This window comes from Planococcus citri, chromosome 1, assembly GCF_950023065.1.
Source record: "Planococcus citri chromosome 1, ihPlaCitr1.1, whole genome shotgun sequence".
NCBI classification, from domain to species: domain Eukaryota; kingdom Metazoa; phylum Arthropoda; class Insecta; order Hemiptera; family Pseudococcidae; genus Planococcus; species Planococcus citri.
The window spans coordinates 58,087,923-58,106,284 of NC_088677.1; the positions used below are offsets into that span (position 1 = coordinate 58,087,923).

The 18,362-nt window shown below is 33.7% G+C and overlaps 2 protein-coding genes across 2 annotated transcripts; both read left to right on the forward strand.

The window, feature by feature from the left end:
- The first annotated feature begins 1,235 nt into the window (after positions 1-1,235).
- LOC135833091 (esterase FE4-like) lies at positions 1,236-5,972 on the forward strand. Its single transcript, XM_065346712.1, has 10 exons — positions 1,236-1,837; positions 1,960-2,100; positions 2,198-2,357; positions 2,430-2,615; positions 2,701-2,912; positions 3,847-4,006; positions 4,085-4,257; positions 5,203-5,362; positions 5,513-5,651; positions 5,723-5,972. The coding sequence occupies exons 1-10, from the start codon at positions 1,697-1,699 to the stop codon at positions 5,883-5,885; spliced, it is 1,635 nt and encodes a 544-aa protein (XP_065202784.1). The 5' UTR covers positions 1,236-1,696; the 3' UTR covers positions 5,886-5,972.
- Positions 5,973-8,334: 2,362 nt separating this feature from the next.
- LOC135835448 (uncharacterized) lies at positions 8,335-16,434 on the forward strand. Its single transcript, XM_065349707.1, has 20 exons — positions 8,335-8,776; positions 8,865-9,008; positions 9,223-9,382; positions 9,459-9,644; positions 9,727-9,941; positions 10,030-10,186; positions 10,259-10,443; positions 10,541-10,694; positions 11,195-11,312; positions 11,411-11,567; positions 12,989-13,138; positions 13,243-13,383; positions 13,528-13,687; positions 13,759-13,944; positions 14,055-14,266; positions 15,216-15,381; positions 15,466-15,638; positions 15,730-15,889; positions 15,985-16,123; positions 16,202-16,434. Exons 1-20 carry the CDS (start codon positions 8,639-8,641, stop codon positions 16,362-16,364), a joined length of 3,264 nt encoding a protein of 1,087 aa, XP_065205779.1. The 5' UTR covers positions 8,335-8,638; the 3' UTR covers positions 16,365-16,434.
- Positions 16,435-18,362: the final 1,928 nt, after the last annotated feature.

Here is an 18,362-nt window from a genome sequence, read left to right on the forward strand (position 1 = left end):
AGTTTTTTTTTTCAAAGTTGCAATAATAACCAAAAAATTGGCACCACTGAGTTTCAAACTTTGTTCCCAGTTTCAAAAGTGATACCTCTCGATGTTTTGGCATTAATGCGAAATATTTAAGAAGAAAAAATTTTCAAAATACAAATGTATCCATAAATAAACGATTTGCAAATTTTCAATCGCTTAATAGAACCCTTAAGTGGTCTTGGATTTTGATGGCAATAACCTAGGTCGACGCAAAATCTCAAATATCATCTTTTAGGACTGGGCCACTTATTTCAAAACAGGTTGTAAATGGGCTAAAGCGAAAAAAATAAAAAATGCCCCCTTTTTGAGAATCTTCCCTCCAGCAGCTTCTCCGGAGCTAGAATGTTTTTCTGGTTGACTTCCAAATCCCTTGACATTTTTTTTTTCGCGATCGGCACCCTAAAATACTTACATACTTTCAGTAGGTACTCCAAAATATAATTTCTTTTATTCGTGAAATTCAACTCAATTTTGGCAATTTTATCAGTGAAATGGTGAAAATCTGTTGGCTCGAATTGAGGTGATATTAGATAATGATGTTTCTTTCTTTTCTATACCTCGTTAGGTATGTCACGATAGTTGATGGAAAGCTCTAAATATAAATCGATAAAGCACTTTTAAAAAAAACATGAATTCACAAAAATCAAAGCGATGATAATCGTTGATTAAAATCCGAACTTCATAATAGCCTTATTTTTCTCAAAACTTTAAGCGCCCCTGTCTCCTCTATTCAAATGTTTTTTGGGAACTACGATTGGCGACATTCGTTATCTGCTTATCTCTCATTAAAGTATAACCACATAAAAAATATTTTAAGAATCAGCGACTCTGTGTGCAAAAAGCTCGGCGATTTGACATGGAATGATACTTTTTAGTTTTTCCCCCTTCAAAATATGGATAATTTTCATCGTTTGCGATAGATAGGTAGCTTTCTTCAATGAGAAATTAGAAAAGAAACATTTTCTGCTAATGTCCAATGTCTTGCTGAGCTTCTATCAAAAAAAAAAAAAAAGCGATAAAAGATTATCAATAGTACCGAAGTACGTATAATAAATATGTCTTTGTACATGCAGAAATGACAAGATATATATCTCACGTCAGAACCCAATATGTTTGAATAAAAATTGTAAAACGTTGGCAACATGCCAAACCTTGAAATTTAGTTTTTTTGTGTTTTTTTTTTTTTTATTCTTTTAAATAAAAAATGTCAGAAAAAGTAACGTTAAATGTAAAAAAAAGGTAAGGTTTGAGGAATCAAGAAAAAGTCTGCATTTTTAAACACATAATATTATTCTTTCTTTGAAGTACCTTATGAATAGGTAGAATACTGGAGGCACATTACAGTACAATGTACCTAAACACCGAGGTTCGGTTATGTACTTTCTTTCAATTTTGGAAAAAGCCTATCTACTTGCTGTGCGCACCTTTCTTACTCCATTATGAAGATAAAGTGAAAAATCCGAAACAGGAAAATACACTTACGTACAATGAAAAAATAAGTGTCTAGCTGAGCCGGTATCGAAAAACATAGCAAACATGATAACATGACGGACAGCTCGCACAAATGACATCACAATTTCTCAAAAAAGAATAACTTCAAAGTGTCTCGCTGAGCGTTGGCAATTTTTCACACTTCTGAATTCAGTTCAATTATTCCACAATAAAAAATATGTCAGAAAAAGTAACAGTTACCGTAAAAGAGGGTAAGGTTCGAGGCATCAAAAAAAAGTCAACATTTTCAAACACTGAATATTACTCGTTTTTTGGAGTACCCTATGGGCAGAGCACTGCAGGAACATTCCGCTACAAGGTATAAATTTCAGTACTTCCGTCAAGTATGGTAGAGTATAACGCAAACAGTAAACACGTATTCGTATGTACTCGTATTTATGTAAACAATCACGTTTTAATGCGATTACCTCATTTGAATAGGACCCTGTACCAATCAAACCTTGGAAAAACATTCTTGATGCAACAATTGAGAAAAAAAGCGGCTGCTTGCAATTTTCAGTGCACCATAAGTGTATTTGTGGATCTGAAGATTGCCTATACAATAATATCCACACCCCCACAGTATGTAATGTACCCACATAAGACTGCAAAGCCCAAGTTTTGAATGACATTTTTGAATAAACTGTGATTTTTATTTTCTGATTTCAATACGATACAGATACCTTCGAAAGGCGATCCGCTAAAGGCTGTAATCGTCAATATTCACCCAGGAGGATTAGTTCACGGTTCCCCAGAAACATGGTATTACGGATCACCCGAATTGATAATGCATCTAGATATCGTATACGTTTCTGTAGCTCACAGACTGCATTTTCTAGGTAAAGAGATTCTCACGAAAATATAATCATGCTCTCCCTAAATTCTACTCGCATTTTTATTCTTCTGCGCAGGATTTTTGAATTTGGACTTGGAAGAATGCTCGGGTAATCAAGGACTGAAGGATATTATAATGGGTCTTCGATGGATAAAAAATAACATCAGCGCATTCGGTGGTGATCCTAACAATGTGACTTTATTAGGGAGCAGTAATGGAGCTGTAACGATACATCACATAATGTTATCGCCTTTGGCGAAAGGTGCGTCCGTGTATTCCTCCTTATGAATCTTAAAATAAAAGAGCCCTATAAAAACATGCTCAAAATTTCTGAGCATATTTTCCAGGATTATTCCACAAAGCTGTCATGATGGGAGGGTACGCTTTCAATCCCTTACGTATTTTCACAGAAGAAAACGCGACATTGAGCTCACAAATTGCTCAAGACCTTGGTTACGAAGTGACTGATAAAAGAGATAAGAAAAAATTACTATCAATTTACAGGAAATTGGCGGTGGAAACAATCGTTCAATTCAGACCTGATCGGTCAATCAATCAGGTACAATGGCAACCAAACGGTCTAACGGCCTGCAAAATTGAATCTATAACTATTTTGTAGATGATAAGATAGGTCGTCTTTAGAGATGTGCACTTTTCAGAAAAGTAATTTTAGTGAAATGAAAAGTGAAAAGTTCATTGAAAAGTGTGAAAAGTTGTGAAAAGTGTGAAAAGTAAATCGTGTGAGTCTCATTTTAAAGCTCTCTGTAAGAGCTTCAAATTGATGTATTTTATGCCTATTTAAAACACACAAAAAAACAAAATCATTTTTTCACCTACTTAATCGAATAGTGGTAGTTTTGAGCCTTTCAAGAGCCTCCAACATTTTTGGGTTTTTCAGTTTTGAAAAAAATGTTGAGAAAAATATCAAAAATGGGTGTGGACTGCGAAGGGGAGGAGTGGAGAGAGTGAAACTTGATATTTGACTTCATCAATGAGGTCAGTGATCTCTGATGAGTAAATTGATTGGTCACTCGCTTTTTTTTTTAGTAAAAACTGAAAAGTGAAATGAAAAGTGGGAACTTTTCTTTTCAACTTTTCATTGAAAGAAAAGTACTTTTCACTTTTCACTTTTCACACCGCACATCTCTAGTCGTCTTTGATTTTTTTTTCAGTCAAGTTGAAGATCAGGTTCAATAAAAAAATCCAAGGTTTAAAATTTTCAACTCTTTAATGGAAATAAAATATTATTGGGTACATTAAACGGGATCAAAACACCAGAAAATGTGAAAAAGTTCACACAAATTTAGAAAAAAAAAAAAAAAAAAAAAAAAAAAGACATCGTGACTAATAAAATTTTAAATCTGAATGGCAATCATAGAGCCGAAATTGTTTCAGTTATAACTTTTTTTCGAATCTGTCCTTCAACTCTCAGAAAAAAAGGCTATGAATGAAAATTAAAAAAAAAACTGTACCCTGTCATTTTTATTTTCCAGTATTTAGGAACGCCTTTCCCTTGCTCCCCGTTTATGCCTACAATAGACCCAGGAGAAAACGGTGCCTTACCAAAACATCACAAGGAATTGATTGATACTACTGCTCGAGTACCCATATTATTTGGAATTTGTGAAAATGAGGCTGCATTGGGATTCTGCAGTAAGTATATTGAGATATTTATCGGTAGACATAATCTGATTACAATTTAATAATATTTATGATACGGTCATTTTTCAGGAGGAATGAGAGAAGGAACATTAAACCATTTTTTTACTTCCATTCGATACAACTACTTCGGCTGGGGATATGATTTAACAAATGATGAAATACAATTCATCAAAGAACAAATAGAAGCTTTCTATTGGAAAGGAAAACCAATAGAGGCAGCTCCACTGCCATTGAAAATTGACGTAAATGGAAATAATAAACAAGCTTACAAAAAACGCAGCGTTCCAAAAATACAGTAATTTTTTTTTTGAACCGGACAAAACTAGATAGAAAACGTGTGAAAAAATACATCACCAGCTGACGTGAGTGGTGAAAGTGATTTTACTCAATTTTGGCAAATTTTCAAAAATCAAAATTTGGTCACAAGTATTGAAAAATCAAAATTTTGTCACATATTAAAAAAATCAAAAATTCACCTAATTGACCCAGAAAGCTAAAAACTGGCACATTACACAATTTTCGGCCGACCCCCTCCCCCCCTTAGAATCGATAGGAAACGGTTTCGAACCGTTTTAAGTAAATCGGGAATTTGCAGCAGATCTTCGAAAATTTAAATATCTACAAAATTTTACCATATGAAGTCGTAAACCTAAAATTCACTCTACACCCCGACTGGAATTTTCAGAAAGTCTTTGAATTGATGAAATTTTGATTATTTTGCATTTTGGGCCCAAATCTGATTTTTAAAAATTCACCAAAAATCAAAAAATTCTGTACACTCTGGCACCTGAAATGGCTGGTTGTATTTATACATGTTCTTTCAATCTAGTACCTATTTGTTCGGCTCAGAAATTTACATGTTAGTGGGATACCTCCCTTGTTAGGCTTTGAAACACATAATATGTATTTGATATTTTCCAAAATCAGACGATCAAACATTCAGGGTTTTGAAGGAGTATGGAACAATGAATAACATGTGCAGGGGGCCCTATCCTTCTCGCTAGCAAAACTAAATACCTGTCGTGAAAAGGTGTAACGCTGATTCAAACTTCTATTTTTGACAGAAAAAAACGACAGAATTTTGGGGGTTCTGTAACGAATTATCGATAGCATTCAGAGGGAGCTTACACATATGTATGTACTTACGAGGTAAAACTAAATCTAATACACTGTTTATACACTTGCAGATTCACACTGATATGGCATATTCGGATGCATATAATACATTGATAAATGTAATCGCAGCAGATCTTCCCTCATCAGTTTATGTTTACAAATTTACATTTGAAGGAAATGCGTGTACTTTAAAAGATAAGCTAATGGGGTTATTTGATGAACCGATAGAAGGTTTGGGCAAAAATAATATACTTCTATTATACCTGTGGAAGTGTTGACTATCAATTTTGAAGTGAAATAATTATTTTCAAAAAAAAACAACAGCAAAAACGATCACATTTTCCATTTTGAAAATTTTTTACAATGTCACTTGTGTTACAGGAACTCTTCATGGTGATGATTTCTGTTATTGGGCAAAAATTACTAACCGTTGGGATATACACGATCGACCATGGACATCAGAAACTAGTAAAATGATCAACACATTTACCAAAATTATTGGAAATTTTTCAAAAACTGGGTAACAACTCACGATTATAACCGATTTAAAAGTAAACAAAACATATAATAGGGTTACTTATTCTTTAATAGGAATCCAAATTGTGAAGATCTTGGAACCAACTGGAACCCGTCAACTATTGAGAAACCGTGTTATATGAAGATAGATAGGAAAATGGAATTGATAGATGGAAAACTAAATGGAGAGCGAATGGAGTTTTGGGAAAATTTGAAGAAGAAATTGAAGAGAGAATGAACTGAAGATGAAATTCGATAAAAATGAAAACCTGTAGAAATGTAGATACCTACGCTTAATTAATAATAATTACGTATTTCAAACCAATATTATCCTTTGCATGTGGGCGTTTTTACTTGGATGGAAGGGAGAGAAGAGCTCCTTGCCATCCCCCAGCAAAAATACATTTCAGATTATCAAGTTGATTTTTGAACCTGTGGCGAATTTTTGAAAATTAAAAAAAAAAAAAAACTCGAAAAAACTATTTTATAGACGATTTTTAAATTTTTTCATGAGAGATAATTTTTCTGACCGAAGTGAACCAATCTGAATAATTCCTTCAATTTCACTCTCACACAACAACAACTAGTAGTTTTGGACCATTTTAGAGCCTTCGGCGAGTTTTGAAATTTCTCCAGTACCCCCTCCCCATTCCAGGAGTACGAGCTCAAAAGTGAATTTTTGACAAATTTGTAAATTCCAAAATTTGAAAACTCACTGGAGGCTCCAAAAAGATCACATTGCGATTGTTTCCGAGTTCTACGATCGTCTCGACACACTAGACGATATCTTGCCAGAAAAGTCGCTCGTGATATCGCTTCTTTGAAAAATCGATTCTTCCCACTTTTTTTAGAATTTAGAAATTGATCTAAAATTCACTTTTGAACTTACACTTCTAGAATTTCGCGGTAACCACATAAAACGGTCGAGGGGGTACCCAATAAGCATTAACCAAAGTTACCTATACATTCGGAGGCTTCAGAATGGTACAGAACTACTTGTTGTTGGTATGTGAGAGTGAAGTTGGAGGCATTATTCAAATTGGTTCACTTTGCTCAAAAAAATTGTCTCTCATGAAACAGTTAAAAAATTGTCCATAAAACAGCTTCTTTGAATTTTTTAAATTGTCAAAAATTGCTGAAGACCACTCAACTTTTCCTGAAGGTTCCAGATCAGTAAAAAAAGTGGCGACAATCGATTTGAGGGCTGATTTTAAGCAGTAGGTGAAGTTTTGAAAAATTTGTTGGAAAAATCGACGATTTTAGAATTTTTTGGAAATTTGAGATTTTTTAACTTGCAACATAGATACACTTTTCAACTCGTCGCTTCGGATTTTCGATTCGCCGAGCCAAATCGATTTGGAATTCCGAACTTATGATAAGATTGAATTTTCAGGGGAATGAAAAAATTTTTAGGAGATACATTTTCATAACAAATTTTTTCCAACTCGATATTTTATTTACAACTGCCTCTTTAGATTTCGTGTAGGAAATCTATACAATCGATTTGAAGAAATCCTCGATTTCCAAAGCGATCAATTTTTTTTAAACGTATCATCAACTAATGTTTTAGTTCAACCTTTCGCATAACAATTTTGAAATTTATGAAATTCTCTTTTACACGTTGCAGGGTTTACTGTAGGCATTTCATTCGTTTTATTTAATCACATGCTTCTTGTCAGAGAAACCCACTCTTTCACTAGGAATATTGACATTTCACATTGCATTCATGCATAAGTGTTTGCCTAACTGACAAGATATAGGATAGGAGACTGAGGTATGATCACTCAAAAAATTTAAATTCAATGTTGCATTGTTGCTCAGTAAAATAGGTATAATAATCCAATAATGAAAAAAAATTGTTGAAATTGAAATTTCATCAACGAATTTAGAATTTATCCGCTAATGACAATATAATACTGGTTTACGATTGAGAAGGTAACAGACCTTCAGGTACATAATATGGGCACGTGATAAAAAATACTCAAGTCACGTAGTAAAATTTTCCTATTTTGACAGTTTACTCGATGGTGGGAAATATTCTTCAGCAGGCGTGTAAATATGTATAAGTAGTGGAAAAAGGAGGTGATTGCTCACACGCATTGCTCATTGAACCGTTAATTTTGCGGCCACGGTCTAAAGAGCTTCCGATAAGAAGTCGAATTAAGCTATTTCGAATAGAACATACTTAGCACTTCAACCTTTTCGTAAGGGTCAAACAATTCAATTCAATTGGAGAATAGTAGAATGGTTGAGAGAAAACCACTAGGAAATGATCCAAGTCAATATTTAACCTTTAGGTAGGTACATGGTGACAAAAAACTGCAATTTCTCAACAATTTTTCTCCTGTTTCAAGCTCTAGAAGCGGTTGGTTTTGGCAAAAAAAAATATTTCCCGAGTCAGTTCTACATGAGGAAGAGGATCAAATGGAATTTTGGCAAAAATATCAAGAAACAATTGCTAAAATATTGACTTTCTATTTTCACTGTATAACGATTTCGAAATAAAATTCGTTGATTTTATGTACTTTCAAAGCTAGTAAAATGAACCTAGTTCTTTCTAAGCGTCAGCGTGACCACGATAAAAGTTTTAAAATTACTTACGTACTATTACGTACATGTTCGAAAAGATAATAGAAAATTTTAGCGGAGTAAGTACGACATTTTTCACTATCTAGATTAAGTAAGTTTTTCTCAAAATTGAATTTTCATCCTAAAGTATTCCCACTCGTAGGCGCAGTTACTAACAACATTCAGCCATGAAAAGCCTCTTATCTTGAAAACATTGGGGGTCAAATTTCGAAACAAACAAAATAATAATATGAATCCTTGGTACGTAGAAGTTCGAGTAGAAAAATTGGACTAAAAATCATTAATACGATAAAAATTAACACCGATGCAAAAAACCGTTTTGCCTTAAAACGAAATACTCGAAACTAGGTAGGTACATACATACATTTATGTAGATAGGCATTTTCGCGTCAAACTTTGAACATGATTGACCCAATAACTCGCGTTGAACAAGGGAAAATTCAAGGTAAAAGAGAAACGTCTTCGATTTTTAATTCCGAATACTATTCTTTTTATAACATTCCTTATGCTCAACCACCTGTGGGCGAATTAAGATTCAAAGTGAGTATTTCCAGTTACCTACCTAATTTTACACTAGCATTAGATGTTTATACATACAAATTCTCTTTGCATTATTTTCAACGAACAGGATCCAGTTAAAGTCCAATCATGGAAAGGCATTCGAAACGCAACTAAACCACAAGATCATTGCATGTGTACACAATTTTCATTCCTTCGTCATGAAATCGTAGGATCTGAAGACTGCTTATACATCAATATTTTTACGCCACAGGTACTTACATACTTTTGCAATGAAGTGATTTTTTTCAAAAACACAGTAAAAAAAATCATTCCTTAAGAAGAAATTTTGACGATCAAAATCATTAGATGAAATTCGGGAAATTATGATGCAATAGTCCAAATTCTGATTAATTGATTGACGCCAATCTCGATAAAATTTCAACGAATGCGAATTCATTCAACTTCCAACTTATTTGATTGAACAGCTGCCTCAGCCAGATGAACCTTTGCGAGCAGTGGTTGTATTTATCCATCCAGGAGGTCAAACATGGGGTTCAATACATCCGGACGATCACGGTTCGCCTGAATTCTTGATGCATCACGACATAGTATACGTTACCGTAAGCTACAGGTTGAATATTTTTGGTAGGTATAATCTCCTTCATTAAGTACTAATTATAAATACGACAATTGCACCTCTCAAAAAACTCGCCATACTTAGGATTCTTGAACCTCAAGTTAGAAGAATGTTCTGGTAATCAAGGACTGAAGGATATAATAATGGCTTTCCGATGGATACATAACAATATTCACGCATTTAACGGCGATGCTTCAAATATAACAGCTATTGGAAGCAGCAGCGGAGCTGTGCTAGTTCATTTATTACTTTTATCACCCGCAGTCAAAGGTATAAATTGCTAGAAACACAGTTCATTAGAGAGAAAGATCTTAGATCAAATTGAATTGACTAAATTCGCGTACATTTTTAGGTTTGTTCCATAAAGCCATCTTAATGGGCCAGTACATGTTCAATTGCTTAGTTCCTTATTGCGAAGATCAACTCGCCAGAGCGTTTCAATTCGCTCGATTTTTAGGCCATAAAAGAAACGAACCCGATCCGAAAAAATTACTAATGTTTTTCAGAAGAAAATCCGCCGAAGAACTCGTCAAGAAAATGAAAATGTTTGATGCCGAAATCGAAGAGGTAAATCGATTCAAAAATTAATATTGAGCACTCAGGTATTTACTCAATAATTTCGTCTAATCTACGAGTAACAAATTTTTTCTCTTAGAATAATCCTACCATTAAATCATATCCAGGAGGGCCTTTCAAAGAGTCGCTCGATTTACATATAATACCAGTTTCTCCTCGAAAGTTGATAAATTCCACCGAAAAAATTCCGATTATATTCGGTATCTGTGAGAATGAAGCAGTACGAGGATTTATGGGTAAAAATAATCATGTCCAGTGAGCATACACGAGTTGGATGGCGTAATTACATTAACATCATGATTACGTAGATCATGAAAGAAGTAAACCTAAGTTTGAAGAAATCTTCAACGATTCGTATCGCCAAAGTATATGGGGGTGGCCGCATAGCCTCACAGATGAACAGCTACGCCATCTTAATAATGAAATACACTCTTTTTACGAGTACAAAAAACCTTCATCCGACGATGCAGCCAGTGTACGTAAAAAAATTGACGTAAGTCACATTTCCTCTCATCGTACAAAAAAAATATGTCTTGTTTGAGCAGCATGTAGAACTTAATGCATCAGATTTTCTTAATTTCACTTTTCAGATCTTGAGTGATGCTGCTTTTTCTGAAGTTTATGATACATTAATTGATCCAATTTCGCTTAATCACTCAGTATATGTTTATAAGTTTCAATACGACGGTAAAATAAGCATGTTCAAAAAACTAGTTTCAGTATTGGTAAAACCCGAGATAAAAGGTAGGCTTACATGTTACAATACCTACGACCCTACGTTGAAAAAAATAGTTTTTATGTAAACCTACATATATTATACTTAGGCATACAAACCGCAATTTTCAAGAAAAAATCAAAAATATGTACGTTAAAAAGGTCTGTGGCATCTACATATCATGCACAAGATTCACATACCTACGTATTTGAGACTACAAAATGTTAATTTACAAAATCAGAAAATTTTAAAACATTTTACTTATTCCGAAAAAATGTTTAGATTAAATTAACGTTGACTTTTAACGACGTTAAAAAATCGGATGAAAAACTTTGTAGGTGGGTAATCGAAATAAAAGTATGAACGCAATGAAATAAAATTCTATAAAAAAATCTCAAAAACTTCGATTATTTTTGGATTTTTTTTCAGGGGACATAGAAATTATTGTGGTATTAAAATCATCTATTCTCCACTTATCTACATAGGTGTTTTGAAAGATTCACTCTAATTCAATTGAAAATTTTGACAGGAACATTTCACTGTGACGACGTTAGTTATTGGGCCAAACAAACCGAACCACAAGAACAAAAAACACGAAGAGTTATCAACGCATTTACCAAAATGCTGTGTACTTTTGCTAAGACAGGGTACATATCTGATTTTTATCAATGACCGATTGAAACTGTACCTAATTTAAGAACAAAACAAATAATTTTGTGATCCTATACCTATTTTTTATGCTTAGGGATCCCAATTATGAGAATATTGAAACGCAATGGAGACGAACGACGACGGATAGACCGTGTTATTTGAGCATCGACGAGAAATTAACATTAATTAATGGAAAACTAAACGGTGAAAGATTTGAGTTTTGGGACAAAATGAAACGAAAATTTCCCACATAACAACTAACTGATAAAATCATGTGCATACAAAATCACTCAATTAAAATATTTTACCAGAAGTATATTAAATATATGAGTATTGAGTAATAATAAAATTTAAAATTTCAACAAGATTAAGTTGACATCGAGAAACTCGCACAAAGTTATAAGAACTTTGAGAATTGTTAGATACCAGGGGCCCTCAAAACAGCAATATGTCGCTAAAAGCTGCCTAAAAAAAATTATACCTAACGAAATTAATATTTTTGAAAAATAAGATTTTTGCGCAACTGAACATTTTTTTCTCAATAGTTTCGAAGAATGAAGAATTCTCTACCTGCGATGATTTTAGAATAATATTCCGATTATTCCTCGACTTCGCTAGCTAAATAAAAATTTGTGATGGAAACGTGTTTCAGCGAAACTTTTACTTTTGCAGATGATAAACGTAAATTTACAGATAACTTTTTTTTTGGATGGGTCCGTTCTCAAATATAGGTAGATAGATTACATGTACAGGATGCCCAGAAATATCGAGTACCCCTAAAAAAGTTTTTCATTAAAAATATAGGTTGGCAACGTGAAATACACTGAAAAAAAAACAATAAAAATTACTATTTCAGTATAGTAACCGGATCCAATCCAAAAATAATAGTGATTTTTACTCAGCCAAAAAATACATTTTACCTATAGAATTAGGTAACATTTATTATTCTCATAGTAAAATTTACTAATCTCATAGTAAAATTTACTAATCTCATAGTAAAAATCGCAATATTTTTGAATGGGATCCGGTTACTGTATGAAATAGTAAAAATTATCCATAATTTTTTTTTCCTTGTAGATGCATATGATTGGATGGAATGTTATCTCTCCAGTCCAACAACCAGTCATGTGCTATCATCATTATCATTCACTGTGACCAACAAAGAAGACTTTTTTAGGGGTACTCGATATTTCTGGGCACCCTGTATTTTACTTGGTAGGTCAGTGGAACTAGTTGATAAAAATCACACCAGTTTTCGCTGCATAATTCTGAGACATGAAGATTATGACACATCAGCCCAGTGACAGATCACTCCGATCGCTCTTCCCTACCCTATCACTTTTAACATGCCCTTATTCCGCTTCTGCCGACAAAAATTAAACTTCAACTAACAATTAACTTGGCAAGTATTCTGATAATTTCAACTCACAACGCCTATCTGTATAGCTCACGAATGCGAACATTTAAAGCTATCACTACATTTGTAGAGTAGTAAGGGGCATAAAAAACACAACCAGCAGGAGCTATCTTTTTTTTCAAACTACGAGGTCGGTGAAGGTCAAAGAGCGAAATTACCATATAATTAAGTTGTAATTGTTTGTATCCTGAGTGTTGATGACGTAACACATGTACTAGAAATACCACTGAATAACGTTAACCTTAGCGTTATTAATTTCACAAAATGTCAGACAAAATAATTGTAACCGTAAACGAAGGAAAAATTAAAGGAATTAAAAAAACATCGTCATTTTCTGGCACTGAATATTTCTCTTTTCTTGGTGTACCTTATGGGCAGGCTCCAGAAGGCCAACTGCGATTCAAAGTAAGCATCTGTTCACCGCATATTTCACTGCTTTTTTTTACGAGTAATTAGTTTCCATGAATTCCACGATACGCATGTGAGAATAACGACTTTTTCGAACTTAGGATCCTGTGAAAGTGAGACCGTGGAAAAATATTATTTTAGATGCAACAACTGAAAAACAAGGGTGTCGACAGTTCTGCATATTCAAAAGAGAACTCGCCGGATCGGAAGATTGCTTATATAACAATATTCATACAACAAAGGTAAGTAATTTAGTTCCAAACCAAAGTCCAATCCAGTTTTAAAAGTCAGGTAGGTACCTACGTATATGACACGAGTAATTATGAGCTAAAAAATCATCACAACTTTCTAAATTCATTCTGTGAAAAAAATTTTGATACCTTTAGTTACCATCGAAAGGAGATCCACTAAAGCCGGTCATTGTCGACATTCACCCAGGCGGATTAACATTCGGTTCTCCAGATCCAGATATATATGGATCGCCGGATTTTCTTATGCATCATGACGTAGTTTTCGTCACCGTTTGCTTTCGATTGCATATATTAGGTTAGTCGACTCACTCTCACCAATTCACTGAACATGCGTGAAAAATCTATACGAAATACGAATATACCTAGGTTTTCTGGATCTCGGCTTAAAGGAGTGCTCCGGGAATCAAGGACTGAAAGATATCATATTGAGTCTGCAATGGATAAAAAATAATATAAAAGCTTTTGGTGGCGATCCTGATAACATAACCCTGTTGGGAAGTAGTAGTGGATCGTCACTAGTTCATTGTCTGATGCTTTCACCAAAAACTGAAGGTAACCAGACCTACTTACGAGTACATCATAACTTCATACATATGTTCAATACGTATTGAAAAGAACTGTACCATTGACGCAACTCGGGTTATTAAACAATACTTTTATAGGTTTATTCCACAAAGCAGTATTAATGGGCATGTATGTCACAAATCCTGTCCTCATTATTCCGCAAGAGAACGCCTCAATGGCTTTCGAATTGGCAAAATCGGTAGATTACGAAGGAAATGACAAAAACGAAAGGAGAAAATTATTAGCGTACTATAAACAAATGCCGGTGGATACCATCATATCATTGAGACCTGATTCTGTCTTTCAGAAAGTAAGAAAACGAATACATTTAACAATGAAGTACACATCTTTCATGTACAAAAGAAGATTTTTGGAACTGGACGAAGGGGAATCGATAGAGGACCCCAAAGTACACCACCAGCCAAAATTTCAGAGGCTCACATTCTTTTTTCGATTTTTGGTAAATTTTTTGAAAATTCAAATTAGGTAGCATCAAAAATTAGGAAAAATAAAAATGTTACCAAATTGACCAAGAAAGTTGAGATTTTGGTTTGTGCTTATTTTCAGCACATCGAGTTGATTGGAGATAGTTTCAACCCGTTCTGGAGCCTTCTCCGAATTTTCGCATTTTCCAGTTTTCGAAAAAACGCTGTAAATAAGGCGTGAATGAAATATTCAGCACCTATAAAATCGGTATTACTATTTTTGTGCCCCGTTTAATCGATATACCTAGGTACATACATATTTTCAAAATATTTTAGAGCAGCTTCAAATCCAAAATTTTCTTTAGGAATTATATACTTATTTCTGAAAAAAAAAAAAAAAAAAATAGAAAATTCATCGTTTGCACGAACGCGCAAAGGAAAGAAGTTGAAGATTGATTTGTATCCTACTTTCCACTTTTCGAGTCGAGTGGTCATGGTTTCGAACCCGAAAATTTATAATGGAAGCTCCAGAATGGTTCGAAACTATCACCAATCGACTGGGTAGGACGAAAATAGTACGAACTAAATTTTGGCTTTCTAGTACAGTTTGATAACATTTTTATTTTTTCTATTTTTGGGCAAATTTTGAATTTTTAAAAAATCGACAAAAGTCTAAAAATAAATTCCAGTGTCTGAAATTTTGACTAGTGGTGTAAGTATTTTGGGTAGGTACTTATATTGAATCCTTCATGTCCCGTCCGAAAATTTTTTGTGCTGATTGGGATAATTCTCTAGCAAATATGTCTAAAATTCGAAATTTTTTAAAATGAATAGCAAAACAACAACGCTCCGATATTTCCGGCTTCTTTGTTCACGCACATGTTTGAGCAAGGAGGAAACTCGATCCTACCTCAATCTCTCAAAGACATGACACCATCGATGACCAGAGTACCCCTCATCGTTGGATTCTGCGATAAAGAAGCTGCGATGGCATTTTTTCGTAATTTATAATTTATTCCTTTTATAAGTAAAAAAATATCATATTCGTAAAGTATCGAATTTAACGACGTCATCTACATTGTAGCTAGATTCAAAAATGTGATGAAGAAGAATTTTTATTCGACTGTACGACAAAATCCTTGGGGCTGGGGATCTCACTTGAAAGATGACGAATTAAAACAGATGCAAAAACAAATTGAAACGTTCTACTTCGAAGGAAAGTCGGTAGAGGACGCATCACTTATGACAAAAATCAACGTAGGAAATTTTTTAATGCATTGGACGAGGATAGTTTTTAAAATACGAGTAGTATACCTACCTAATAAATTTCTGTTTGCATAATCTTCAGATTCAAACTGATATTTCATTATCCGACATATACGACTCGGTCATTAACGTCGTAGCATCAGACCTGCCAAACTCAGTGTACGTTTATAAATTTGATTTTGAAGGTAATATGGGTACAATGAAAGATAGAATTTTGGAAGTGGTCGACGAACCGTTAGAAGGTACGTATTTCAATTATATTATCGGTTGCATTAGTAACCCATAAATACTGGAATATGATATTTAATTGATGAACAATGCATTATATGTATCAAAGGAACTGTTCACGGCTGCGATTACAGTTATTTCGCTTTCATGAAAGAATACACCAGTAGAAAGAAGCCAATTTTGACCCAAAGAAGTAAAGGAATGATCGAAATATTCACGAAACTAATCTGCACTTTTGCCAAAACAGGGTATGCAACAAACTAAGAGCTAAAAATTCATATTTCACATTTTTTCTAGTAAACTATGATCTGTTTTTGCTTCGATAGGGATCCGAATTACGAAAACTTAAGTGTACAATGGAATCCAACAACGATAGAGAATCCGTGTTATTTGAGTATAAATGAACAAATGAAATTGCACGATGGTAAATTGAATGGAGAACGTACGGAATTCTGGCAAAACCTGAAGAATCAGTTTACTAAAAGTTGATGGTATGCAGGCAGAATTATTGTAGAAAAATCTGTATCAAGTTTTTAAAAATAAATAACATTTGGTAAAATTCATATTTAAATTAAGCAATGAACACGGTTCATTGCACCCAATAGCACACAGAACGGAGCAAGGTACGAGCATTAAATTATCTCGTGTATAAGATTCATACCTTAAAATTGAACGAGGCGGTACCAGACGTACTTAAATGTATTCACTTACAAAGGCGGTATCCCCATTGGCCGAAAGGAAAATTCTTGAGCTAAACGAAACAAAATCGAAAGAGCATGCAAAAATACATTAATGCAGCAGCCAAAATTTTAGATGACAAAGTGCATTTTTCGATCTTTGAAAATTAAAGAGCCAAAATAAGATAAAATCAAAATTTCACAAACTGACCAAGAAAGCTGAGACTGGAAATAAACCTTACTTTCGACTTCCTGAATCGATTGGAGAGAGTTACCAATAATTTTGATCAGTTCTGTAGACTCCGGCGGATTTTTGTCAAGACTTTTTGAAAATTATTTTAGCAAAAGCTGTACTTTCAGATTATTTCGGCTAGCAACAAGATTTTACTGACCATTTCGGCATAAAACAGCATTTTTTGGATAACTTGTCAAAAAAAGGTCTTTGCCTAAAATAATTTCGTCAAAAAAGTAGAACCTGCAGACAATATTTTGACAAACAGCAGGAGTTTTGAAAATTTTGGCTAAAAACGGACGTTTTTTTTTACAATAATTTGTTTATTTTGGCAAAATAAAAACAAATTTTTTTTGATAACTACTTACAAAAAAAATAAATTTTTGACAATGATTTGGCAAAAAACAGGACTTTTTAAGGATCATTTTGTCAAAAGTAAGAATTTTTGCCAATTTTGGCAACAGGATTTTTTGAACATTTTGGCAAAGGAAGGAGTCTTTTTTGGCAATTTTTATAATTTTGACAAAAAACTTTACAATTTTGACATAAACGAGATTTTTTTGACAATTTAGACAAAACCAGAACTTTGCAGACAATTCTGGCAAAAAACATAACAAGGACTTCTCAAGATAATTTTGGCAAAAGCAGGTATTTTCAAAATTTTTGCTACTAACAAAGTTTTTAGATCGTATTCTGCAAAAAATATTAGGACTTTTTTGATAACGTCAAAAAAAGGTATTTCTCGACAATTTTGCAAAAACAGGACTTTTTTTTGGCAATTTTTACAAAAGTTGGGGTTTTTAAATAGTTTTTTCAAAAATGAAAGTTTGTACAATTTTGCTGAGATAAGACTTTTTTGACAATTATTCTGGCGATAAGATTTTTTGAACATTTTGGCAAAAATAGGTGCTTTTTTGGCAATTTTTACAAAAAGTTGATAATTTTTGATAATTTTGGCAAAAGTAAGAATTTTTGAAATTATGGCTAAAAACAGGTTTTTTTGTTCATTTTTACAAAAAATATTAGGACTTTTTTGATAACGTCAGAAGAAAGTGTATTTTTCGACAATTATGGCCAAAAACAGTGCTTTTTTGACAATTTTGACAAAAGTTGGGATTTTTTATAATTTTGACCAGAACGAGACTGTAAAAAGACACATTTCGGAGAAAACAGTTTCTGTGTTGAACCCTTCAATCCGAAGCTGTGGCTACACATTCCGCGATGATACCAGAATTTTCTCCCCACTACTCATGGATTCAGAATTTTTCGAGCAAAAAACACGTTTTTTGGCTATACTGTCCAGGGTGGTGGGTGGGGGGGGGGGGGCGGCGGAAATTTCGCTCTAAAATTTTTTTGGACGTACACAACAATAATCTATTGTAATTTTCCAAACCTGGGAACAGGGCCATTTCGCTTATCTTACCTGGGAATACCCATGGAATTTTTAAGACTTTGCGATACTTCGAAAAATTTAAAACCCTGTAAGTTTCTGAATTTTTCGCGAGCTACCCAACAGGACGCCAGACATCTCCGAATAAAAGAGTTTAGACTAGAGAGAGCGATGACTGAGTCAGCAAT